Below are 27,512 nucleotides of genomic sequence, written 5' to 3' on the forward strand. Positions count from 1 at the left end.
TATCATGTTAACTATATGATCATCGCTTAATCACACACAAACACACACACAAGGTATGAAGAACAAACTTATTTGTACTATTATATCTTCTACTACTTGAAAATAAAAAAATCTTCATTGTCTATAAATATATATATTATGTCAAGTATATGATAAATACATACTCAGAATATTAATTGCTATATCATTTTGATATAAAATTTATACAAACTATATACATATGACTGTATATTGCATGTATAACAAATTGAATGGACAATTCAGATTAAATATCATGGTATATATATTTACTAATGATTAATCAATAATTTACTATTGCATAGTTTGAGCAAATGGATAGCACAGAGAAATAACGGCCAACAGCAAAATCCTGATTCTATGATATTCAGTCCCTTAATAAAGATACAATAATTGCATTAATGAAAAAACAAAGAAAGAAAGAAAGATACAATAACTGCCTATTGAAAGCCTACGGAAAATCAAGCAAAAAAAAAGTAAACCACTAAAAACATCCTTGGAAAAACAATTAAAACCCAAAAAAAAACTGTTCAAAGGAAACAATATGATAGAACTAAGCACAGGCAGGTGCGTTCAAGTAACTGAGACGAGCAAATACAAAGGAATCAGCCGCCACAGTGATGGGAGAAGAAAGATTCACAAGCACTGGTTTAATGGCAGGAATATCATGAGACTTTGTCAATCTCAAAGCTTTTCCATTCAACGAAACGATGTCGCTTTGAATGTTCCCATCTTTAGGTGTCAAATGGTACTCCTCTCTCTTCTTCAAATCTGAACTTTGGTCTGGGTATAGATTCATGTCTGGCTTAACAGTCACATTGAAGGAAGTTGAATTCGACATGTTTATCAGTAGTAAAGTCACACCGGCCTGCGAGTATCCAGAAAAGTATGAATTTTTATTACTGGGATTTTAGATTCAAACGACAAAAAAGTGTTATTTATTGTTTCTGGAAATCAATAAATGAATGAATGAATGGAGCTTACGTTGTTCTTGGAACAATGAGCATATGTACGCAGATATGGAGATCCTTCATGGTGTACAGAGAGAACTTTTGATCCCATAAGCTTATGCCATAACAAGGCACTGTCATTGAGAAAGAAATTAATTAATCACATCACTTAAGGAAAATAACTTTTTATAAACAAGCTTGAATTAGAAGTCATGCCCATAATAATCTGGGTTAGGGATGAAAGATGTAGTGTTAAGTAGACCATAGTTTCCTCCAATCAGTGTCTGTCTGCAATAAACCCTGTGGTTGAATGTCGAAGTCATGCCTAGTTGATCCAAGTACCTATTTGATCATTAAGAAAAGTTAGAACATTCTTGAAATTTGTTCAAGAAAGGATCTAAAATTGCATAAGAAAATAATTAATAAGGGGTGTCACTACACCAGAAGCCATTGGCAAAAGTATGTGACACGTCTTTGCCTCCACTATTATAGGCTCCACCAGATTCACCGACCCATGGTTGAGCCCATGGTGTATACTCCTTCACCGCGGTTGATATATCCTTAAATGTTTGAGCAACCTGGCTTAAGAAATATGGGTCTTGGATCTTGTTAATCAAGGTCTTATCCACACCTGCATTTATAGTCAAGGTTTGTCAAACATTTTGTCATGAACACCACATGTTCGTGGAATTGCCCGACAAATAGAGAAACAAGCCAACCATAACTAAATCATGACTCAAATCTTTTTACATTGATCACAAAAGTGAATGTAGAAATTGCATTTGGATATATAGCAATTAAAATAGAATAAAATTTGTGCACTTACCAGCACCAAGGTTATAAATATGGTGGGTGACTCCATCAAGAACACCAGGTCCAGTATGTTCCAAGAAGGTATTGAACCATTCCTTATCATAGAAACCAGCAGGACCTAGCACCTTTGGTCTTGTTTGGGGATCAGGATATAAAGCATTCACTAGTTTTCTGAGTTTAGTGATATCTTTTGCATACTGAACACCTTCGATTCTTGCAGAAACTCCAGTACCACACAACTCATTTCCTGATGATGATTTAATTAAAGCCCATTATTGCTAATGCATTAAAACTAATTATCACAAATATAGTCCATCAAAAACATACACCTTCAGTCAAAACACATAAATGAACATGATATAGAGTTACCTAATTCATAAGAATCAATCTTGTACCCTTTCAAGGCAGTATAAGCCATGAGACTGGCAGCATTGCTTGAGTCCCAGTCTCCTTCCCAAAGAGGAGTGCCCTCCTGGGACTCTTCCTGAGACTTCTTCTTCCCAGTCAGCTCATTTAATCCAAATGTGAGTTTTACTCTAATATATATTAGTCATAATAAAATGATAAGTCATAAATTATGTATGTATGACTCGTCTCACATAAAATCATGGATATATATATATATATATATAGAGAGAGAGAGAGAGAGAGATGTACATACTTAGTAGTTTTGACAAAGTGATTGATTTGGTCCCAACGGGTACGATTGAGGCAACCTTGGCTGAAACCGAACAAGCCATCCTTATCCTTTGTCATTGGGGGACATATTTTCATGCCCCCAAATTGGTACACAATTTGATCTTGGACTGATCCTCCTAGTCTTATTCTCAGGGGATTAAATGCTGCCAAAATAATAAAAAAGTTATTAATCTAATTCTGATATGATTACGAGATTAAGTTTATATTTTTTTTTTCTCTGTTTCTTTTTAAATTTTAGAAGTAGATAGTGATCAGGGAGGGAGGGAAACACATCTTTCAAGTAAATTTCCTACATTCAAATGAGACATGCCATTTAAATAAAGCATACCACATACCATGGGTTTATCTGTCCCTAACTTTTTTTGAAAAAAAATAGGACAAATTAAAATGATGAGATCTAAATCCAAATTCTGAGCGGTTTGTAGTAGAAAATAATTATTTTATTTTATATGTGAAACCATTGAGATTTTTTTAAAACAAAAAAAAAATCCCCCGGGGGGTGGTGAAAAGAATCCTGAAAGAGTTTTTTCTTCGTCTCCGCTATCATTATTTTCAACTTGAGTGTACTAGAATGATAAAATTACAAATAATAAAAATAATTAAACACTTACCCTTTACTGCATTTAATAGAATCTTGTTTTTCAAATCCTGCAAAGCCAAGGAACACACAATTATAAGCTCTATTTTTTTTTTCTAAAATGAATAGAATTATATTAGGAGAAGATGAAGATCAATAGCCAATAACTAGTACGATTAGGTTCAGTATAACCAGAATAGTTTATGAACAAAAGTTCAGATTTGCATTCTACTGATGAATACCAAAATCATCTAACAAACACAGTCATAACAAAAATCTAAATATAATTAATATCAATAATAAAAATATAAAGACCTAAATATAAAACTTGTACATATAAACATAAACTAATTACCAGATTGAACATGCCTGCTCGTGCCCAAGGGCACTGATTATAATCACATTTATCAGAAGGCCACCAATCTAAAGTTGCGCAGATGAAATTTTCATCTGTGGTGGCTATTGAAGTCACCACCTTCACATTAAGATCCACATCTTCAGAGTGAGATAAGGAAAAGAGTGAAAGTAAAGAAACAAAAATGCATAAGAAAGCAATAAGCTTTGCTTCCATGACGACAAATAATAATGAAGGTAAACAATTAGACTTTAACATGGAGAAAGAATTGACTCGTCTTGTATTTATAAGAGTTAGGTGGTGGAAGAAGTTTTCTCACATTAATTCCTAATATATGATTAAGATAAGATTAACTTTAGAGATTTTGGATAGTGAAAGATTTAGGCAATCTTTAATAATGACTATTAAAGATAAATCATAGAAGTAGCCAAACAAATAAATAAATCAAAATATATCCCTTAGTTTCCTTTTATCTGCTTTTTTCCCTTGTGAAAATTATTAATGAATATAACGAAATAAGCTGGAGGAGAAGATGAGTATGAATGTCTAAATGGCAACCAAAAAAAAAATGAAGCAGTCATATTTCTATTATGAAATGTTTTTAAGATAAAATTTTATCCCTCAAGATTTAAATATTAAAATATATTGTCTAGGTTTCTTTTCCACAAAATTTAAAAATAATAATTTAAACATATATAGATTTTCTCTTATCTCTTTATCATCAATTTGTTTTTGACAACACATATTTTAATCCATTATCTTCAATTATTTGAATTTTCATTCATCTATTTAGGAGTTTTTTTTTTTTTAACTTTCATACCTGATTAAGATTAAATTCTGAGATACTTTGATATATTCAAGAAATTTAGGAAATTATTGATCACTATTAAATAAAACTTATAAATCAGGGAATATAACATGCTTTCCTTTTATCAAACTTTTGCATATGAAAAATATGAATGGATATAACAAAATATGGTATGGACAAAGATGAATGCATGATAATAAATGAAAAACTAAATGATCGATATTTAGAATGAAAATTTTTTATTTTTATTTATATATTCTAATTATGTTTTAATTTTCTTTATTGTTATTTTTTCAATTTTTGAGTTCTATAATGTGCCTTTTTCAAGTTAGCAAATATATTTTCATTTATTTATCCTTTCGTTGGCTTTTTTATTCGTTTCTAAAATAATTAAATTCACATTTACTTAAAAAAATTATATAATAATATCATTTATTATTAATGTCAAATTTAAAACAATTTGCATTATCTCATGTTGTTATTTTATTTTACATCATATAGTTAAAATATCAAAATTTTGCAACATTTTTCTGCATAATTAGTAATTAAATGTTTCACTTATCAGTCTAAATTTTTACGTACATTTTTAAGGTTTTGCATCAGGTATAGTAAAATAACAGAAAATTGATCTTAAATCATTCTCCTCAGATCTTTGATTTTTAGAATTTTAAAATTTGCAAAATTTCAAAAAAATTTATTAATTAGACTCAATAATTAATAATTAAAACTTATTTTAAATTGTACAGAAAATTTCTTATCGTTCATTTAGGTAATTTTACATCGATAAAATTCAGTCATCGTCGATGAGATTTATATGCTAGTTATGTTATCAATATCTATATGTGTGTGCGTGCCTGTGCGCATTTTATTATGCGTCCTATTTTTAAAATATTATTATTAAACTATATGTAAAAATAAAATACATATCTAAGTATCTCTCATGTTTTATGTTGTGACTGTTGATCCACGGATTGCCTTTAGGAATTACTCTTTACGATCCTAAATGCCTTTAATTAACTCATTTAGATATTAGACTAAATTAGATTAAATAAATTAGATAAGTTAGTTGTTTATTCAAAAAGTATTTTGTATTTCTTAAAATATACCTTTTAAATTAGAAAAATATCCTAATCAATTATATTTATACATATTAAGAGGGATAGTTTAGCAAATAAATGACAAATGACAGAATTAAAGGAGATTCATATTTTATATTTATGATCAAAACAAACTTGTACATTTAGGATTGGAGGAAATATTATAGAGGGTAAATATTTTGCCTAAGGCTAACCTCCCTTTTTTCCCATGGAAACTGATCAATACATATTTAACAATAAATGGTTAACAACAGGAGATGTCCTCATCCATCATCTTCTTTTTAACAAAAACTTTTGCATCTTTGGTTGTGTTCCAGCTTATTAGGATTAGATTCTTCCAAGAAAAAAATAAGGAGGAAAGAATATTATCAAACAAAATTAAAAAAATGATACTTTTAACTATTTTTAAAACATTTTTCTCTTAATATTCTCTCCTCTTTACCTTTTTTTCCCCTCATCCCAAAGAAGCCTACATGTTTACTTTAAAAAAGGCACACAAAAAAAATGATCTACATCCTCATCCAAGTAAAATAAATGGCATACATCATCGTCACCACCCAATTTCACTTATGCATGAAAGTCATATGAGAATATGACACCATTGTTTCCACAAATTTAAAGAAGTCGTAAGATTGATCATGTGTTATTAATAGGAATTAGATATAAGGAAAGGGACTAATCCTTTACAATATGACAAATCAAAGCTAGAACTCCCACTAAAAGAGATGTCCACATTTAGTATGATATTACCAATGTAAGAGGCACGACTTATGATAAATTCATGGTGTACACAAGCCCTAATTGCATATTACAAGAATGTGCAAGAAATTATGTCTTGTAAGAGTTTTATAACAAATTGCACTATTTTTAAGTCATACTTCAAACCTTATGTAATATACAAAGGATACCATATAGTTAATTAAATAATTCAAAAATAAAACTTGCTTCATACCACCTAGTTAATTATAATAATTTTTTTTAAAAAAAACTTATTTTAGGCTGAAAGTGTGCTTGAGCCCCACTTGATGAGAGTCATATAAAAGAAGGCTTACCAAGAATTCCATAAAACCTATGGTAATGAAATATTATTCATCATGAATTATGAAACAATTGACTGGGAGCTCTTATTCAATCAAACTCTTAACATAACAAAACCTAAGAATGTATGGCCTTTGGCTCTCAACAAGCACATTGTCAACCTAACTATGATGATCCACTACCCAATATGCAGCAGCAATTTTAGCTAGTTCTGTTGCCTTTCTAAGATATCTCCTATATTTCTGCAACACAAAATGACAGTTAACTTGAGTCAAACAAACATTAGACATTGAAAACATTCAAGAGCTTGTTCTCATTTAATCTAAGAGCAAGCACGATTAAATCTTGACGTTAAGTTCTATCCAGATGGCATGCCACATTTTCACTTGTAAGCCCTTCAACACTCATTAGGTCAAGAATTTTCTCAGGAACAACCTCTGCAGTAACAGGCAAATGCACGTTAAGCTAGCAAGCATAAAAAATCATTATAGATATCAAACTCTTTTACTTTAATTTCTAAGTGCCAGGTTACATAAATTCACTTTCATATCCCAGTTGAAAAACTGCAGCAACAAATTTCTTGTGCATCTCAACTGACCAGGAAAGTGATAAACTAATCTAATGCAACAGCAATTTTAGCTTGTTCAGTTGCCTTTTCAAGATAGACCCTATATTTCTGCAACACAAAATGACAGTGAGCTTAAGTCAGACAAACATCAGGCATTGAATACATTTAACAAGTTGTTCTTTTTTTTTTTTTTTGGTTGCCCACCCAGTTCACCGGAGCTTTGCTCCGACTACATCTGGATCCGACCCGTGTCGCGCACCTGGCTGTGGTGGGTGAGTCTCCCAACAGGGATTTCTACATACGCTGAGGCTCAAACTCGAGACCTCACTTAAGCGGTACCAAGTCACTTATCACTTAGACCAACCCCTGTTGGTTTGTTCTCATTTAATCTAAAAGCAAGCACAACTTAATCGTGACGTTAAGTTCTATCAAAATGAAAGAAAGTGGGCCATAGACCACTGGGCCCTTTGTGGCACTAGGTCTGGGGTTCAATCCCCAGCTCAGGCTTTGCGCCTGCCACAAAAATTCAAAAATGAATGAAAGCAAGTGGAAATTATACTTGTAGATGGCTTGCCACATTTTCACATGTAAGCCCTTCAAGATTCATCAGGTCAAGAATTTTCTTGGAAATAGCCTCTGCAATAACAGGTAAATGCACCTTAAGCAAGTAAGTATAACAAATCTTTATAGATATCAAACTGTTGACTTTAATTTCTAAGTGCCAAGTTACATAACTCACTTTCAAGTCCCACACTACAAAAAAACAGTTGATTAGTAACAGAATTTGTGACGAAAACAAATTCCGTCACTAATTTCTGACGGAATTGCAACGGAAATTCTGTCGCTAATTTTTTCAACGGATTAGTGACAGAATTTCTATCCGTCACTAAATTCCGTTACTAAATTGTTTGTCACAGAAGTTTTTGTTACTAATTCCGTCGCTAATTTTATTCCGTCGTTAATCCGCGACTAATTTTAAATTTTATTATTTTAAATTATAATCTCACAAAAATTTATAAAATAACAATTAAGAATATAATGATTTAAAAAATTTTTAATTATAAAATAAATTGATATATTTGTGGAGTTGATGTTAATGAAGATATTATCATCATTCATATCATCATTATGTATATACTGAAAATAGAAAGACAATTTCTTAGAAAACTTGTTTATATTTTGTTAAAATAAATTCCTCTTGATTATTAATAATAATTAAAAAATATAATAAGAATATTAATAACTTTCTTATGCAAACTGATATAAGAAAGAAATAATTTTATTATATGTACAATATATTGAAATATATAATATATGATAGAAATTCAAAATCAAAAAATAAATTTATATAACGCAAACTGGAGTGAATTTTGAATTTCAACCATTAAACAATATAATTTAATATAATTAATACCCGTAATATAGATTAAATTTGATCTTCAATACAAGAACAAATAGTATATACAAAAAATTTTAAGAAACTAAATTACATAGAATATATATATACAAGTAGGAGAATACTGTTTATCATAATTTATTTAAATCATTTAATTTTTTATATAGAATAATTTATTAGATTTTATTATTGTAGTTGTTTTTTTAATAATAATATTTTTTGACTAATCGTAAATGATTTTCTTCAAATATATAAAAACACATATAGATAATATAAGGTAATGTAATATAATACATATATAATTAAATTGTATACCTTATCAATGTTAATTAAAAAATAAATTTAAAAAATATTTATAAAAAAATTGTTTATGATTTAAAATTTAAAATTAGTGTTGTTAGAAATTAAAATTATATTAAAAATATTTTTTAAAAAATAAAACACCATAAAAAAATAGTAAAAAATTATTTAAAAATTATTTTTCATTAAAATAGTTATGATTAAAATTATCATATAGTATATTTTTAAATTTAATAATATATATGTATATATAATTATTTATGTAAAATAATATTATATATTTAATTTTACATAATAAGTTAATAGGTTTATTGCAGCTCAACTAGTAAAGCCACATGCATCGAGCCATGTAAAAGTCACTTTGAGAAGAAAGAATTATGTGGTATTAACTGCAGCAACAAATTTCCTATGTAGCTCAACTGACCAGACCACACGCTTCCTCCGTCTCAATGACTTCTCCTTGTTCTCTTGTACGTTGTCTTCATCATCTTCTCCCTCATCCTCACCTTGGTCCTTCCTACTTTTACCCAGCATTTTACTTTGATCTGAATTATTTTCTGAACTGATGCCTGGATTAACTTCCCCTGCCATAATGTTGGCCTTCTCCACCTGATGAGAGGCCTTATTGTGATCCTTGTTATCAAACTTCTTTCTTTGAACCACATGTTGCCATATGTTCTTAAGATCTTCCATTTTAACAGGTTTCAGTATATAGTCTCATGCACCATGGGTAACACCCTTCATCACAAGCCTTGTATCATTGTGTGCTACCAGCACTGGATCAACATCAAAGTCAGAAACAGTGGAGTTCAAGTCATATCAAACTAGTCATCCCTTAATTGTGAGAAAATATCTCTCCAATTATTTCAGCTGCTGTACATGATGATAGCAATAACAATGCCAATAGTAATAATGACGAAATTGAAGATTTGTAACTTTACTCAGTCAGCAAACAATAACATAAAGGATAAGGAGCAAATCTATGTTACTGTCAAATGTAAAACTAGTCTGAACTTACTGATGACTGGTAGGTCCATTTCAAGCCCCACTAGCTCAAGGAGCTTAATCCATCCATGTATGGCAAATTTACATCACTAATGACTAGGTCAAACTTGTTCCTGTTTTCCCTAAGAATTTCCAAAGCCTTAGTCGCCTGAGTGGTTGCAGTAACTGCGAGATCAATCATAAATCAAATACGAGATAAACTCAATGGCTTCTAAACCAAACAAGTCAAGGACTCTGAAAGTAGATCTACTAACCTAAGGCCCAACAGAAACTATTTTTTTGTTTTTAATTTAAAGGGGCAGGCACTAATGGTCGAAGGATACAAGTAATATCAAAGCCGGGACCTCCCCACTTACAAGGGAGGTTATACGTTGGGAGGTTATATACAACTAAATTACAAGGCCATTGAGAAAATTATTCAGCAAATATGGGACCCAAACTGAAAATAAAACAGTGCCTATCCAACAGGAGGTTGGGTCTAGCAAAAGGAGTAGTCCCTTGTAAACCAACGTTCAAATTTTTTAGGAAGAGTGCCTGTCTAATGTCTTGAATGTCTTGAACAGATTTCCTCCAAAGTCTTGAAAAAAGCAGTGCGTATTAAGAGGGTGACCAAATGAGCGGATAAATTATATTTTTATACACAGCATAACTGGATGGAGAACACTAGGAGGAAAACAAAAATGAAAACTTGTAATTGAACACTGCTCATATATATATATATATATATATATATATATATATATAGGTCCATAAGAAGCAAGGAAAAGTGGAATTTACAGGATTAAAAGCGAAGAAGTTTTGAATACGAATCCTGGTAATCGCATTTGACAAACAGAGACTCCAATGCTTTGAGAGAAACTGGGTCGCCGTCTAGAGCCAGAATACTGATACCCACAGGAGACTTTTTAGCGGTCCCATTGTCATCCCATTGTCATCACCCAAATCACACCTTTGGTCCTCCAGAATCATGTTGAGAAACCCAGAAGAGATCACTTTTTCCAATGAAGCCTTCGTCTTTAATCATTTGTTAACTGCGCATGAAATTACAATAATGCAAGTTCGAAGGTTTCCCCTCTGTTTATGTATTTCTCTCCGTCTCTCTCTCTCTCTCATCTAATCTTTTTCTTTTCCCCTGGTGTATCTTAAAGATAGTTTTACACAGAGCAGTACTTATATCAAGTTTTCTATTTTTATTATATCAAATTCTCAAATTATATTTAACAATGTGTCTTATTTTTAAAATAGTATTATTTATCATATTTATTAATTTAGTTCCATTACCATTAATTAACGACATGATTTGAAGTGCTGACATAAATCATGTCTGACTGCCTGTGATAAGCGTGTTTTTATGTCACATTACAATGACGCTATATCTTTCTTTTTTTAATGTCCTTTTGAAATTACTTGAATTGCAAGTAACTGCCAAGAGTTATCCAACTTTGTATTATGGTCAACTCACGGACCAATTCTGTTAAGTTTATTTGAAAATAATTCGTTCTGATATTAGGCATTTTAGTGTAACCGTTTCTTTCTCACTATAGAAAGGCAATTTCTCAACTCTCAATGAAATTTTATTAATTTAATATGTTATTTTATTAAAAGTATAAAATGTTGGAATAAAAATAGGGAGGACCCCAATTCAATCCCACTAAAGTGCCAAAATCCAATTATAGCCTACACTTTTAACAAACTCCTAATCAACTCAAGAGACCTAACTAGGAATTTCTGAATATTATTTTTTTATTAAAACGAATTTCTAAATATTATTGAAAGAACATAATATCCCTCCCTAATTAATTGCTAGTTTGAAGTTGAACTCTTTGGAACTGGCTTCTAATTTATTTTCTGGATGAATAAATTAAAATAATGGATACTACCTCCGGTCTTTAATATAAGACCTTGTTTGACTTTTATTTTGGTCCTAAATATAAAACTGTAATCTACTTTGTCTCTCATATTTATGTATTTTTTTCAAAATAGTCCTTCTAATAATGATAGTTCTGACCAACACACTTGATTAGTAATAATATTTTAAGAAAGATAATAATTATTTATTACAAATAACTAACTTAACTTTTTTCCTTAATCTCTCTAAATTAATCAACTAGCTCTTATAATTAGGACCGGAGATACTATATTGGAAAAATAAAAATGTCTGTCCACTTCAATTTTAAAAGAAAGGTTTATTCTTGACCCAAAAAAAAAAGAGAAAGGTTTATTCAATGAATAAATTAAAATAATAGATATATTGGAAAAATAAAAATGTCTATCCACTTCAGTTTTAAAAGCAAGGTTTATTCAATAAACATCTCTTTATCGTGTCTATTAAAAAAAAAAAAATCTCAGAAAAAGCCCTTGGAATATACCAAATCCCAGATTGGGTCCTTAAATTTCGAAAATAACAAAATGGGTCATTGACTCAATCTGTCATTTGTGAAATTAAGGCAAATTGACAATTTTTCTCCTGGTTAAGCAAAAGTAAGTAGTTATTCTTTAAACAAATCTAGGTAACGCTTACACTATTCTAGTGATTACAAGATTAGATGTAGTTAATAATAAGGTACCTGACAATAATAAGATACCTAACTATGAAAAATGAGTAGTTATTCTCTACACAAATCTAGATAATGCTTACATTGTTCTAGTGATTACAAAATTAGTTGTAATTAATAACAAGACATCTAAGTATAAAAAAGTGAGTAGTTATTCGCTACACGAATCTAGGTAACACCTAAACCCTTATAGTGATTCATTAAATCATTGTAGTGAATGAATGCAAATGAGGACAAAGTTGTCAATTCCTCTTAATTTGACAAATGACACATTGGGCCACTGACCTATTCTATCATTTCCGAAATTCCAGGACCCAATCTGGAATTTCCCATATTCCAAGGACCTTTTTTGGGATTTTCCCAAAAAAAAAAATCTCTTCATGTTTAATCCATTTCGTTTTATATATCCCTACTGTTGTTGTTATTATTATTATTATTTGCTATGCTTTATAGATCACAAGATAAAAAGCATGAATTAAGTTTTTATGTCTAAAAGGGGTGCTAAACCCCCCCGGCAGACATGGGAGCACCTTTTTTTCACTATCAGAAAAAATACATTAATATTGGGAGCACTTTTTTTCAACTACTAGAACCCAGCCAGATAGATTATTTTAAATTTTGGGAGCACTTTTTAATCATTATTGGAGAAAATGTGTAAGGAAAGAACATTTTACTTAGCTTTGATAGTAGATTAAACTTTTTTTTCCGTTGAGCAGATAAATGAAGTTAAAGAAGAACAAGAAAAAAGCATATAAGATATACACAAAATACTTTTTTCCATTAATATGGTGGGGGCATAATACACATTGATAGGGGGCAAAAAAAGATTACTAACAGCTGAAAACAAAGCCTTCCTGCTCATCAATATTCCTCTTCATCTAAGGAATCAGGGGAGGAGGAGGAGAGGGGAAGGAAGAATTGTCCATGAGTTCATACTTGACATGTTGTGCATCAACTATTATGTTTATCTTATCTTGCTAAACACGAGCACGAAAGTGAAAGTTCTCTGGATGTCGCACTTAATGTTTGCTACTTTATTGAGTAGCTCATCTAGAGACGATGGGAAAGGTAGGACACACCAGCACTTCTCACTTTTATTTTAACAGGATCATGAAAAACTTCCCCTTTCACTTTTGTTTTCCAAAAACCTTTAAAAAAAACTGACGTAAAAAGTGTTTTTCCCCTTAAATTTTTGAATTTCTTTCTTATAGAAGCTAACCTACAATTCAATATACAGCAACAGCCACTATTCGGAAGTGGAACTTCTTGAAGAAGAAGATCCTGAATAGCTTCAATGAACTTGAGGAGGACCTTGAAGAGGACCCTAATGATCTCAATGAATTTCCTAAAGAACACCTAGATGAGTTAATGGAAGAACAGCCACTTGAGGAACGTCAAGTGGTCTACGAAGATTCCGAACCTGAGTCGAAAACCTTATTCCCCATTGAACCCCTCTGTGATGAACCTCATTTGGTCTTTACAGATTCACTTGATATTCCTGATGAATCTAAAGTTGAGGAAGGAGAAGAGGTGAATCAACCATGCACTCCTGCTTTAGCTATAACTATAGCTGAAAGAGATTCAGTCATACAGACAAATATAAAAAGTATTAATGGTGTGCTCACCAGTTACATCCAATACATGACTGATAAGAAGAATATTGAGTTCTTCCTTAAAGTCATAATGAAATATATAAGAGCAACAAGGGTTAAAGGTGGATCTAAAGGCAAACCCATAAGGAAATCTTATTGGATTTGGTGTATAGAATTAGTATCCTCATTTATGACCAAATCACGCAAACTTAGGCAGCTAAGGAATGCAATGCTTGATTATTGTTGTACTCATATCAAATGATATAATATTTGTATTTGCTTTATTAATGTTTATTATGTTAAGGTTTTGAGTTCATGTATTGTAAATGGACTAGATGTCTTATTTTATTTAATGAAAATATTTAAATTATTGTTAAATGATTGTTTGTGAATAAGCTATGTATGTTTTTTATAAGTGGAAGCTTTTATAAGATGAAACTCCTAAGAGTCACAATTTTACTGAAATGCTTACATAAAATTCTTGATAGAACATAATGATTATTGCTTGTATGTGTGATGAGAGATACAAAAGTATGCTTTTGATCATGGATCTTGTAGTGTCATTATTTTTTGATCAAGAATAATATAAGTACGTGACATTATATAATTCACTGTGCTATATAACTGAAATGTTCTATGGTAGGTCTCTTTTTTAGAGAGAACGTAAAATACTATGGGATAGATTTGTCACAGAACTGAAAATGATAACCAAGAACATTACTGCAGAGCTTAATAAAGGGAAAAAGCTTAACGAGTACAACTGGGAGATTTGGCACTGAAAGATCTAATACATCTTAGAGGAACAAGATGCTATTGAGCCTTTAACAATTGCTATGATAGAACTTGAAGCTGGGAATACGGCTCAACATAGGAGAGACCAAGAAGCTTACCAGGTTTGGAAGAAGAAAAATAGCATAGCAAGAATCACGCTTCTAAGTGCCATGGCTAATGAGATAATGTACGAGTCTAAGAAGCACAAAACTACACAGGCTATGTGGATAACATTGAAGGATAGGTTTAGTGATATTTCTACCACTAAACTTAGGAGGTTACCAATTAAGTTCAACACCTATAAACTTAAGCCAAACACTCCTATTTAGCAATATTTGAGAGAGATAGCCAATATGATCAAGGAACCACAGGAAGCTGGACACATTTTGTCTAATGAGTACCAGGTATAGGCTATTATTAGATCATTCCCTACTAGCTAGGAGCATATGAAGGTTAATTTGACCCATAATAAAAATATTGTTACTTTTAACGATGTAGCTTACCACTTGGAGCTGGAAGATGAATGTTTAGAGGCTTATAAGACCTCTGGACAAGCTTATTTCACTAAGAATGCTGGCACTTCCTAATCAAAATCTGATTTCAAGAAGGGTATAAAGTTCCAAAAGAAAAGGAAGAAGGGTAGTCCCCAATCCAAAAAGGGAAAGAAACAATTCAAGAAAAAGGGAAAGAAAGACGGGAAGAAGAAGCTGGACCTAAAGAAGGTCAAGTGTTTTGCCTGCCAGAAAATGGGTCATTTCGCACGTGACTGTTCAAAACAGGTTGAAAGTGAAAAGGTGTTAGTGAATTATGTGAATTCACATGTTTCATATATTTCTAGTACTGTTTTCCTAACAAAAACTTTTTCTTCTTCTTGGATTGTACACTCAGGCTCCACAGACCACGTAACTAGGGATCGAGTACCGTCGGTTATCGTATCAAAGCAAATGGCTTTACATAGGGAACAACATGAGGATCGAGGTTAAAGGTTTTGGCACTTGCAAATTTACTTTGCGTGATGGGAAGACCTTGATACTCCATGATGTGCTTTACACTCCCGACATCTAGCAGAACTTGGTTTCTGTCTTATATCTTTTAGAATTTAGGTTTGATGTAAACTTTCATGGTAAAGTTACAGATATTTTAAGCATCTTAGTCCTTTATGGTTCAGCTTTCCTATTTAAAATGTTCTTTGTTTTAGATATTGTTGGTGATTTTAATCATAATAAACGCTTTGCTATTTCTTCAAGTAATGTTGGTATAAATACTTGGCATACTAGACTATGACAAATTAATCAAAATAGAATGATTAAATTAGCCAAAGGAGGGTTGTTAAGTGCTATTCCAAACATGGAAATGTCACTATGTGAAACTTGTCTAGCTGGTAAGGCAACAAAAAAGCCTTTTGGCAAGGGAGCAAGAGCTAAAAATCCATTGCAATTAATCCATTCCAACATATGCGGTCCTATGAGTGTGAGGGCGACACACAAAGCTTGGTATTTAATTACCTTTATTGATAATTTTTCATAATATGGTCATATCTCTTTGATCTCACATAAGTCTGAAACTCTTGAATGCTTCAAACGATACATAAATGAGGCAGAGAATCAAATGGATAATAAAATTAAAGCATTACGCACTGATCGAGGTCATGAATATTTATTTGAACAATTCAAACAGCTCTATGAAGAAAAAGAAATAATTAGACAACTGACTATCCTTGGCACTCCACAACAAAATAGAGTTGTTGAAAGAAGAAACATAACTCTTCTAGGCATGGTTAGGTCTATGATGGCTCAAGCAAACCTACCAATTTCATATTGGGGTGATGCTTTATTAATGGAAACCTTCATACTTAATTGTATGCCCTCAAAATCAATCGCTTCCACACCCTACAAGCTAGGGATGAAACGTAAACCAGATCTAAGTATTCTAAGACCCTAGGGGTTAGCAACGTATATCCATGAAAGTTCCCATAAGCATCGAAAATTAGGTCCTCGAGGAAAGAAATGTATCTTTATAAGGTACTTTGAACAATCAAAAGGATACACTTTCATAGGTGAAAACAAAGATGGAACAGTGATTGAAATAGAATAAAGAGATGCAACATTCATTGAAACTGAATTTCCTAATAGAGGAGATATTGAGCGCATTGTCTCTCTTTATGAAATACAGGAACAAGATAGTGTAGATCAAATTAACAAACTAGAATCGTCTAGGTGTGTCAATCTGAGTAGGAGCCAATAAAGGTCAACACCGAGACTTAAACAAAGAAAGAAAGATAAGCAAGCAACTCTCGTTAGAAGGAGTGATAGAGAAAGTGTCCCCAAAAGACGCTTTCAAATAGAAGGAGAATCTTTCTTAGTTACTTCAAAAGGGGATGATGAGCCCCATTCTATACGAGAAATCTTATCAAGTCTTGTTAAGGAGGAATGGAAGAAAAAATGGACTCAATAAAAAAGAACCAAGTTTGGGTGTTAATTGATATGCCAAAAGGGCATAAAGCCATTAGGAAAAAGTGAGTTCTCAAGATTAAAAAAAAAGTGGATGGATCAATTGATAAATATAAGGCTCAATTAGTGGCAAAGAGATATACACAATAAGAAGGCATAGATTATAAAGATACTTTCTTACCTGTTGTGCATTTCAACTCTATTAGACTTATTCTGGCAATAGTAAACAGTTTAGACCTTTGTTACATCAGATGGATGTAAAAACCGCATTCCTGAATGGTGATCTGGATGAAGAAATCTATATGGAACAACTATTAGGTTTCATTGAAAAAGGAAAGGAGAACAAAGTTTGTAAACTCAAAAGATCTATTTATGGATTGAAACAATCATCTAGACAGTGGTATTTGAGGTTTCACAAAACAATAACCTTATACAACTTCCAAATGATAAAGGAAGACAACTACGTCTACATTAAGCGGTTTGAGAAAAATTTTGTCATATTATCCTTTTATGTAGATGATATACTATTGGCAGGAAATAGTCTAAATTCGATGGTGGCTATTAGAAATTGGCTTTCATCAAATTTGGGGATGAAAGAAATGGGTTAAGCAGAGTATACACTTGGACTTAAAATCTAAAGAAATTATTCAAAATGAATCCTCTCTCTTTCATAAGAGAATTACATCAACAAGATTCTTGAGCAATTTAACATGAAAGACTGCAATCCCTTGAGTACCCTGGTTGCTACTGGAGTAGCCTTGAGTCTTGACATGTGTCCCAAAACTGAGTTTGAAAAAAGGAGATGGAAAGAGTTTCATATCCTAGTGTTGTTGGCAATCTAATGTACGCAATGATGTGTACAAGACCAGATATCTATTATACAGTGGGACTAGTAAGTAGATTCCAGTCTAGCCCCAGTGAAAAGCATTGAAAAGCAATGAAGAGGATCTTGAGATATTTAAAGGGCACTTCTAATTATGCACTATGCTACGAAGGAAGTGATCTGTGCCTTGTTGGATACTCCGATATTGATGTAGGTGAGATGAAGAAGAACGAAGGTTAACTTCAAGTTATACCTTCTTGCTAAATAATGGTGCCATATATTGGAGTAGCAAGAAGCAAACGTGCATTGCCTTACATTTAATAGAAGCTGAATTTGTGGCATGCACCACAGCAGTGCAAGAGGCTTTATGGTTGAAGAGATTTATAAAACACCTTGGATTTGAAAACAAGAGTACCAATCCGGTGTTAGTACACTGTGACAATACTACAACCATAACCTATAACAAAGACCCTAAGTATCACAACAAGATCAAGCATATTGACATCAAGTATAATTCTGTTAGAGAGTATATAGCATAGAAGATTGTTACTATACAATACATTTCAACAAAATGTAAGGGAGCAGACCCCTTAACAAAGCCAATAGGCAGGAAAGTTTTTAAGGAACATATGCAATCCCTTAGCATGCGCAAAGTGTAGTATGCAAACCTTATATAATATGCTTTTATAATTAATAAAATTATATTTTTCTGTCATCACTTTATGTATCTGTATGGAAATATACAATGTTTAGTATGTCGTATAGGTTAGAAAGGTTGGCTCTCTCACACGAGCAACCACCTTTGATGCTTAGGTGGAGTGAGCAAAGATGAGACATTTGTGTTCACCAATAAAGCATCATAGAATGATGATATGATAAGGAAGAAACACAAACTATATGTCGTCTTGACTAAAGTGTAGCAAGTCAAGATGAGATCCACATAAATAAAATTGGATCGAATCTTGGAATCCCACTTCCATAATACCTGTAGCCCTAGATAACAAATCTTCAATGTCGATGTTATAAATATGAGCAGAGTTGAAGAATTTGGGTTTAGACACTGAGTGTGCCTAGACTTAAGTTTGTATGGTGTTAATAATAAGTCCAAAACAACATACACTCTTATAGTAAAAGAGTAACATCGTAGCATGTATTTTGTAACATCTAGACTTTTAGGCCTAGAAGTTCCAAAAATAGCCTAAATTAAATAGGTTACCAGACCCCTGTGAGCAGAAGTCCCAAAGATGAGAAAGGAAGTTAAAGCAGTTTCAGGGACTAAACTGCAAAGTAAAAGTTTTCAGGGGCTCGAGTATAATTAAGGTTAGAGGCTCCAGTAAAGTCTCGAAGGCCCAAAAAGAGAAAAGAGGCTAGATACAGGCCAATGGGTAAGTTAGAAACCTCAAAGAGATGGTTCTATGAGGTTAGACTTAAGCAGGGGTAAAACCGTAAATTCAAAAAGTTATGACCAGCAAGGGTAAAAATGGAAGAGTGTACAGAAAATTCCAAGAAAATCCCAAAAAATAGGAAATAATATTCTAAGACTCTTCTATGAAGAGAAAAGATGAAAATACCCCTGAGGCAGCTTAAATGGAATTTATGAGGTTGTGACCGGTAAAAAGTATACCGTTTGAGGTAATTATTTGAAATAGCAAGAGACCTCAAAAGTGTATACAAAAATGAGGTTAAAGGGTTGAAAGGTTGTACTAATTTATAAAAGTAGTCCCGCAACCAAAAGGCCAGTGGAGTGGCTTTAAGAAATTAAAGAGCCGGTTTTGCCGATAAAAGGGTATTTTAGTAAATGAATTTTATGCAAGGCTTAAAGGAAGTGTTATGGGCTAAGAAAATTCATAGATACTCTCTAAAATTAAAGAGAATTTATGGATCTGAAAAAAAATAATTACAGAGGCTAGAGCACTGTAATTATAGAAAAAGTTAAACCCGGAGTAAAAGTGCACCGATAAAGTGTTAATCAGAGTCTTGCACTTTGCTTGGCCCACAAGTAGCCACTTGTCAAGCCTTTAATGGATGGTAATTAAAGTTTTCCAAGTGTCAAGCTACCAATGGAGAGGATCTTGACTTTGGAATTTAATTACATTATGATTTAAGTTAATTAAGAGAGAGGATTATGATTAAGTAGGCTAATGACACTTGGCATAACATTAATGATAGTTGGTGGGATATTTTGTACACATTAATGAGCTCATCTCTCCCCTAAATCAGATGGGAATTTCGTGCAAGGCATGAAGAGAGGGAAAAAGAGAGAGTTTTGAGGGAAAACCAAGAGAAAGGCATCAACTTTGGTCATACAATCAAGGTTCAAGGTGAGTTCTTGGCTCTAGATGTGTTCTTGCCTTGGTTTCTTTCTCTTTTATGGTTGAAAATATGTCTTCTCTCCCTTTTGATGGCTGGTCAAAATGGTTGATGAGTGGGGAAGGGAGTTTGGTTGTTAGATCTTGCTAGAACACCTCAAAGTATGGTAGATCCAAGTGGATCTATGTGAAACTTGGAAGAATTACGTGCTGATTTGATGGCTTTTTCAAATTAGTTACTGTTCATATCTGGTTCTGAAATTTGGCATGCTTAAAGCACACTCTATGAGCTTTAAATCCATGGGTAGAACACTTTATTTGGATATGTGTACGATTTATGGTGATTTTTCAAAGTTAAGGTTTGAAATCTGGAAACAGTGTTGAACTTTTGGGAGATTGTCTAGTTCCGTACAATTCTGGTACTGTTCTGAGTAGAATTGGTTCCTGAAACTATTTTTCCATTAAATTTAACTTAATTAGATTTTAGTGAGACTTGGAATCACTCAATTTGGAGTTTTCTAGATTTAATTATGAATTTTCAAAGTTGAGCAAAAATTCTGGAGATTCTGCGTGAACAGTACCCGCGAGCCAAAATTTCCAGATTTGATATTCTTGAATCTAAAGCCATCTAAAGTGGTCCTAATTGATAGCAAATAGATCAGAAGGATGTAAAATGATAAGATTTATATTAGAAAAGCTAGAAAGAAAACCCTAAGACTAAGAGAAAGGGGTTGAGGTTCAAGAAAGCTAGTCTTGAACTTTATGTAATCTAATGGTCCTAATGGATTGTGTCATCATTATGGTTATGTTTAGGACCTTTGGAACATCCAAGAGGATGTTTAGTGATGTTGACCGAATACCCACATGGTTGGAAAGTCAAGGGAGTCAAAGGAAAAGTAAGAGGAGAGCTTGAGGTGCAAGGTAGTGAACTTACCCTTTATGTGCTTGACATGGTATGCTTATGTGTTGGTTTGTATTTGTTGTTTGAATGATGTTGTGACATGATGATTGTTGCTGGAAATGCTGTTTTTAATATGTTCCCATGGCCATGCATTTTTATACCAAGCATAAAGCATGATGGCATGTCACTAGTTAACTTAAATTTATGAAAAACTACATACCATACACTAGCATCCATTTTGTGCATGTATGTGGTAATGTTTGCTACTGAGATTCCCCCGAATCTCACCCCCTCCCTAACCAACCATTTAGGTCAAATCAATGATGGGCACTAAGGGCATGAGAAGCAAGGAGAAGAAGTGGAGAATTATTAATGCTAATGATTGATGTTATTATTCAATGTATAATTCTCCTATGTTGTAAGTTATGTTATGAATGCCATCAATTCAATGTATGTGCTTAGGATGTTTATGGCATGAATGAAAGTATATGAGCATGAATGGGAAAAAGTAAGCCCATGTTAGGTATGCCAAAGAAATAAAAAGAATTAAAGTAAAAAGATATTAAGGGATAAAACGTAGGTCCTAAAGCAGTTAATTTCAAGCTTCATTTCGACCTATCATATGAATGAGTTAAGCTACGGAATTTGGTACACTTATAATTCATATCCCAAGCTTTAAAATGAGTGGTAAATCACATCATTTGGATGTGTATACAATGAGATATGAATTTTCAAAGTTAAGGCGCAGAATCTGGAAAGTCCAGATTTTACCAAGTGAATAGTAATTTTAATCCAATAAACTGTACGTTTTCAGTGAGGATGAGTTCAGTTGAATATTTTTCCCTTAAAGAGCATTGAAAGAGCTTTCCGTAGAATTTTGGAACACCTCCATATGATTTTTCTAGAATTAGTTATGATTTTTAAAAGTTGGACCTGTAATCTGAAAACTGGACAGTGAACAGTAATTTTCCTAAAATTAACGTCCAAATTGAAATTTTTAAGTGTAAGACCATCCAACATGGTCTGGAATGGTTCTAAATGAATGTTAAGGTACTATATAAGTAAGGTGTGACATATTTCATACCACATTGCTAAGAGAACCGCAAAAAGGAAGCAAATGAAAGATCCCTGCTTCATTGCTATGTGAGTCTCAGGGAGGAACAATCCTCCTATTGATGTTCTTTGACTTTGACAATATCTTGAAAATATGTTTCAATAACTGCTACTTTAGCATGTTTCCTACGATCATGATAGATTCGATATAACATATTATACTAAGAAAGCGACTAATTCATATCAAAGTCATATTTGAGTGAAAGGAAGATTAACTCCAATATACACATCTATGCTAGTATCTATGACATGTTCCTTATGACATTTCATTGTTATAAGTGTGGATACTAGACCTGTGAGGAAAGTAATCTAAGTCAAATATTGACTCAAGAGGGATTATATTTGCCATGAAAAAGTGTATATAGGTAAATCTAGGACATCTAAGGCATAATTTTTAAAATTCAAGCTATATGAAGGAAAAGGTGACTTGTGCTAGTTCTATAAAAGGATTTCTAGTACAGGCACATGAGCGAAGACATCATGCTCACGCGGTCACGGCAAAGCACAAAGTATGAAATTAAGGAGAGAGAAAGAGACTAGACCCACAATATCTAATCCACCAAATGAGTGGGAGATATAGAAAAATGGGCCATCTATCCTTGGTGGATTGGACTCAAGTACATTAACTTTGGGACTCTGGTGCAAATAACATGACATTTGGGTCTCCAATTGTGATTTTCTTTTTTTTTTGTTTAAACTGAAAAAGGGAGGGAACAGTTATCCTATGTGGGTATATAAGGGTTGACCTTTCTCATCTGAATATACAACAGAACAACAGACCATCGAAAACTCCTCCTTCCTCCCCCTCTGTTCTTCCCTTAGTGTGTATTTACTATAAAAACAAAGCTTCGAGTTAATTAAAATAACCGGACCTCTGCGTGGCTATTTAACTTGAAGGACTCTCTAGGTATGCCCAAAATCTTATATTTATCATTTCATATAATTTACAAGGAATAAAAAACCAAACCAAACCAAATACTAAATTGATTGAAGTAGCAATTCAAGAGTTATTTTATCAAACCGGTGTCAATTCAACGTCAAACTAATCATATTAAAATACAACAACACTAATAATCACTAATAATAAAATTAAAAAAAAATATAATAATAGTTTAATTGTAAAAATAACAAAATTCTATATCAAAATTTACAATTTAACCCTATTTTCTGTTGCTAGTTTAGAACGGCAGTGTGCTTGGGTTGCCAAGGAGATTTTTACTTAGTTCAGAGGAAAACAATCCTTATGTTCTCTTTGGTGGAACATCTAGGTAATCAGGTTGTAGATTATCTTGCAGCTGTTTACAACAGAGAGTTGGCATCCAATGGGTGGCTTATAGCAACTCTACCTCTCTTGGAAAAGCTTCTGGTTGCAAACTTGGAATTTAATGGCAATAGAAGATCACAGGATGATGCTCAAAATTTGACATAATTTGTTTCTCTTCTGGTAGCATGGCAGATAGGAGTAGAGCTGGCTAGGTTGCTTCGACCTTAGTCTTTTATTTTGTAGTTGTTATTCTTTTTGAGTCCATCGTTTTGTGTTACAGGTCTTTGGGTATATAACTTGTTTTCAATGTGACTTTTTTTGGAGTCTTTTAATTTGGTTTTCTGGAGTTTGTATATTTTCCTCATTCAATAAAAAAAAAATTTGGCAAAAAAATTAACAATATACTATCTCCATTCCTTAGTATAAGAGTTAGTTTGATATTTAATTTGATCTCAAATATAAGAACCTAACTAACTTTATTTCCAATATTTATCTATTTTACTTTCAAATAATTCCTATAATAATTGCATATATTAATGAGTCAATATCAATAGGTAATTCAAACACACATAATTAATAAGGGTATTTTAAGAAAAATAATATCTATTTACTGCAAATAACTAATTTAACTATTTAATCCTCTCAAATTAGTCACTTAGGTCTTATACTAACTTTAGTCCTTAATATAAAAGTTTGTTTAACTTTTATTTTGGTCATAAATATAAGATCTCAATCTACTTTGTCTCTCATATTCATCTTTTTTTTTTTAAAGATAATCCTTGTAATAATGGTAGTTCTAACCAATATATTACCTCTGGTCCTAAATATAAGAACTAGTTGACTAATTTAAATAGATTAAGAAAAGAAACTAAGTTAGTTATTTGGAATAAATAAGTATTGTCTTTCCTAAAATATCCTTGTTAATCAAGTGTATTGGTTAGAATAATCATTATTAGAAGGACTACTTTTAAAAAAATGTATAAATATGAAAGGCGAAGTGGATTGAGATCTTATATTTAAGACCAAAATAAAAATCAAATAAAGTCTTATATTAAGAACTAGAGGTTGTACGTAATTAGTAAGGATATTTTAACAAAGACAATATCTATTTATTATAAATAACTAATTTAATTAATTTTTTTAATCTACTTAAATTAATCAACTAGATCTTATATTAATTATCAGAGTTAGTATTAAGAATTGATGCAGTCAGAAAAAATATAATGAAAAGAAAATTGTATAAATGCAATTTATGCGTAGAACAAAAAGTAAACTTCAACATACGATTATATACAAATGTGTGTGTATGTGTGCGCGCGGGCGTGTATATATATATATATATATATATCTCTCTCTCTCTCTCTCTCTCTCTCTCTCTCTCTCTCTCACAAACCCGATAATTGTTTGATTGAACATTTTTATCACAACAAAGCGCGCGAGGAAGGATGGGGAGCAATGAAACGAAGAATAGAGACGAAGTAGAAGAGCTTCTACGAGCAGCTCAGGACGAATTGTTGTTAAAGCTCTCTCTCGACTCTCACATAGCATCATCTGCATCTTCAGTTTCAGCTTCAGCTTCATCAAGCTTGACTCTCGATGCGGATCTGGAGCGCCGATTCCAAGCCCTCAAATCAAGCAAATCCTCAGTGGGAATTGCAAGTGAAGATCGGGAATCCAAACCTGCTCTTGGCGATGATCTCTTCGCCAGATTCGATGTTCTCAAGGTTAATTCGAATCCATCATTGAAGCAAACCCCTGCGTTTCCCTCTGCTGAAGAAGAAGATGAAGATGAAGATGATCAAGTTGAGAAATTGATTCAGTGGGCCAAGGATGCCGCGCGTCTAGATCCTTCTGCTTCGTCCGACGACGACGACGACGAACAGCAAAACCAGGATCGGACGAAGCGGAAATAATTTTATTCTCTTTTTCTTTAATTCACCGTCTCGACTCTTCATGTAGACTTCGGTAACTTTTTCTTTTCTTTTCCACCTTCGTAATTTAATACGATTCAATATAGTTTTACATTTGTAGTCACCAGGTATGTGAGTGAAACTGATAGTTTAATATGAGTAAACTCCCTCCTAATTTCAACTCGACTTCTTTTATTTGGTTCTGGAGGTTGAGCAAGATCAAAACTAAACACTTTCAACGCAAGGATAGAAGTGTGATGGGAAAGAGAAACCAAACCTTGAGTTCAGTAATCAAACTAATCTGAATCGTGAAAAAATTGCAGGGTGCCAGCAAGCACCACCATGAAAACAAGATAGGGAAGTTGAAGGATTTAGAAATTGAAAGTGATTTCCATGTCAAGTTGCAGCAAGAGGTGTCTTTTACTCTTGGAGAAATGCAAGAACATGAAGCACATAAAGCAAGCTCATGCCCAAGTAATCACTTGTGGACTTGAAAACAATAGCTTTGCTCTAAGCAGAGTTCTAGCATTCTTCTCCTCAAACACACATGACAACAGCCTCCTCACCTACGCCTGGAAAATTTTTGAACGCATTCACCAACCCACTATTTGCATCTACAATACCATCATCAAAACCTTCCTGCTCCACAATGAACACACCAGAATCATAAGTATGTTCACTGAGATGCTACGGAATGGCTTAATTCCTGATAATTACACCATTCCTTATGCACTAAAGGCTTGTGCAGGCCTGAAAAGTTACCCTCTAGGAAAATCAATTCATGGGCATAGCTTGAAACTTGGTTTTGCGTTTGATCTTTTTGTGGGTAATTCTTTGATGGCTTTGTACTGTGTCTGTGGAGATATGGGATATGCTCGACGAGTGTTTGATGAAATGCCTCGCCTAAGTTCTGTGTCTTGGACTGTGATGATATCAGGATACGCAAAGGTGGGTGATGTCGAAACAGCTAGATTTTTCTTTGATGAAGCATTTGAGAAAGATAAGGGAATATGGGGAGCGATGATTTCTGGGTATGTGCAGAACAATTGCTTCAAGGAAGGTCTTTACTTGTTTCGTTTGATGCAGAATACTGACATATCACCTGATGAATCCATATTTGTTAGCATTCTTCCTGCCTGTGCTCATCTTGGGGCTTTAGATGTCGGCATTTGGATCCATAGATGCTTGAATCAAACAAGGGTGCCAATGAGCACTCGCTTGAGCACAAGTTTATTAGACATGTATGCCAAGTGTGGGCATTTGGACTTATCCAAAAGAATATTTGAATCCATGTCGCAGAGAGATACAATATGCTATAATGCTATGATTTCTGGAATGGCAATGCATGATGAGGGGGAAAATGCCCTTAAATTGTTTTCGGATATGGAAAAGGCCAAGATAAAGCCTGATGACCTAACATTCCTTGCTGTTTTCACAGCTTGTAGTTATGCAGGAATGGCTCAAGAAGGCCTGAAATTTTTGGATAAAATGATTAATATGTACAACATTGATCCTAAAGTTGAACATTATGGTTGTCTGGTAGACTTGCTTAGCAGAGCAGGGCTGTTCGAAGAAGCAAAAGGTATGATAAGAAGAATAAGCCACTGTTCAAGTAATGGCTCTGAACAAGAAGCAATGGCTTGGAGAGCATTTCTGAGTGCTTGTTGCAACCATGGAGAAGCTCAAATGGCCAAAGCCGCAGCTGAAAGACTCTTTCTGATAGAAAATCACAGACCAGTTTCTGACTCACTGATATCAGGGCCATCCTTGGATCTGAATTCGAATACAAATCAGAGTGAGATCAACCAAAAAATGTTGGAGAATAGCATTGGGGCGTATGTTATGCTTTCTAATTTATATTCAGCAACTGGGAACACTAGTGATGCCAGAAGGGTAAGGGAGATGATGAAGAAGAAAGGAGTACACAAGGCGCCTGGTTGCAGCTCAGTGGAGATTGATGGGATTGTTAATGAGTTTATTGCTGGTGAGAAATCACACCCACAAATGGAAGAGATACAGAGAGTTTTGAAGAAAGTGCGTTTACACTTTGATTAGGTTGATCAGTTGCTCGAAATTGGAAAATTGACATATTAAATTGCTTGTCCATTACAAGTTTTGCTCTGAATTTACTACTTGCATATATTTAATTTAGCTTGCACGAATTATTGAATTCATTTCTTATCCACCCAAGCCAATGCCA

General features: G+C 33.0%; 3 protein-coding genes and 1 pseudogene across 3 annotated transcripts; 2 read left to right on the plus strand and 2 right to left on the minus strand.

The window, feature by feature from the left end:
- Nucleotides 1-571: 571 nt before the first annotated feature.
- Nucleotides 572-3,628, minus strand: LOC114720579 (heparanase-like protein 1). The gene is made up of 9 exons (XM_028906243.1): nt 3,413-3,628; nt 3,092-3,128; nt 2,443-2,623; nt 2,151-2,317; nt 1,795-2,028; nt 1,410-1,599; nt 1,185-1,310; nt 1,003-1,102; nt 572-886 (listed from the first exon to the last, which is right to left on the minus strand). Exons 1-9 carry the CDS (start codon nt 3,626-3,628, stop codon nt 572-574), a joined length of 1,566 nt encoding a protein of 521 aa, XP_028762076.1.
- Nucleotides 3,629-6,516: 2,888 nt separating this feature from the next.
- On the minus strand, nt 6,517-10,648 carry LOC114720589 (two-component response regulator ORR23-like; annotated as a pseudogene).
- A 14,189-nt stretch (nt 10,649-24,837) lies between these two features.
- Nucleotides 24,838-25,487, plus strand: LOC114720555 (uncharacterized). The gene has a single exon (XM_028906209.1). The coding sequence runs from the start codon at nt 24,848-24,850 to the stop codon at nt 25,313-25,315; it is 468 nt and encodes a 155-aa protein (XP_028762042.1). The 5' UTR covers nt 24,838-24,847; the 3' UTR covers nt 25,316-25,487.
- A 183-nt stretch (nt 25,488-25,670) lies between these two features.
- LOC114720545 (pentatricopeptide repeat-containing protein At5g66520-like) lies at nt 25,671-27,512 on the plus strand. The gene has a single exon (XM_028906199.1). The coding sequence runs from the start codon at nt 25,706-25,708 to the stop codon at nt 27,365-27,367; it is 1,662 nt and encodes a 553-aa protein (XP_028762032.1). The 5' UTR covers nt 25,671-25,705; the 3' UTR covers nt 27,368-27,512.

Source organism: Neltuma alba, unplaced genomic scaffold (genome assembly GCF_004799145.2).
Source record: "Neltuma alba isolate B1F8T4 unplaced genomic scaffold, ASM479914v2 tig00002244_pilon, whole genome shotgun sequence".
NCBI lineage: Eukaryota > Viridiplantae > Streptophyta > Magnoliopsida > Fabales > Fabaceae > Neltuma > Neltuma alba.

What these genes read in the sequence shown, in the direction of transcription:
- LOC114720545 (XM_028906199.1), top strand. Translation starts at nt 25,706, where the DNA reads ATGTCAAGTTGCAGCAAGAGGTGTCTTTTACTCTTGGAGAAATGCAAG.
- LOC114720555 (XM_028906209.1), top strand. Translation starts at nt 24,848, where the DNA reads ATGGGGAGCAATGAAACGAAGAATAGAGACGAAGTAGAAGAGCTTCTA.
- LOC114720579 (XM_028906243.1), bottom strand. Translation starts at nt 3,628, where the DNA reads ATGGAAGCAAAGCTTATTGCTTTCTTATGCATTTTTGTTTCTTTACTT. An exon ending in TCTATTAAATGCAGTAAAGG is followed by an intron (nt 2,624 to 3,091) that starts GTAAGTGTTTAA and finishes TTATTTTGGCAG; the next exon opens with CATTTAATCCCCTGAGAATA. An exon ending in CACTTTGTCAAAACTACTAA is followed by an intron (nt 2,318 to 2,442) that starts GTATGTACATCT and finishes AATATATATTAG; the next exon opens with AGTAAAACTCACATTTGGAT.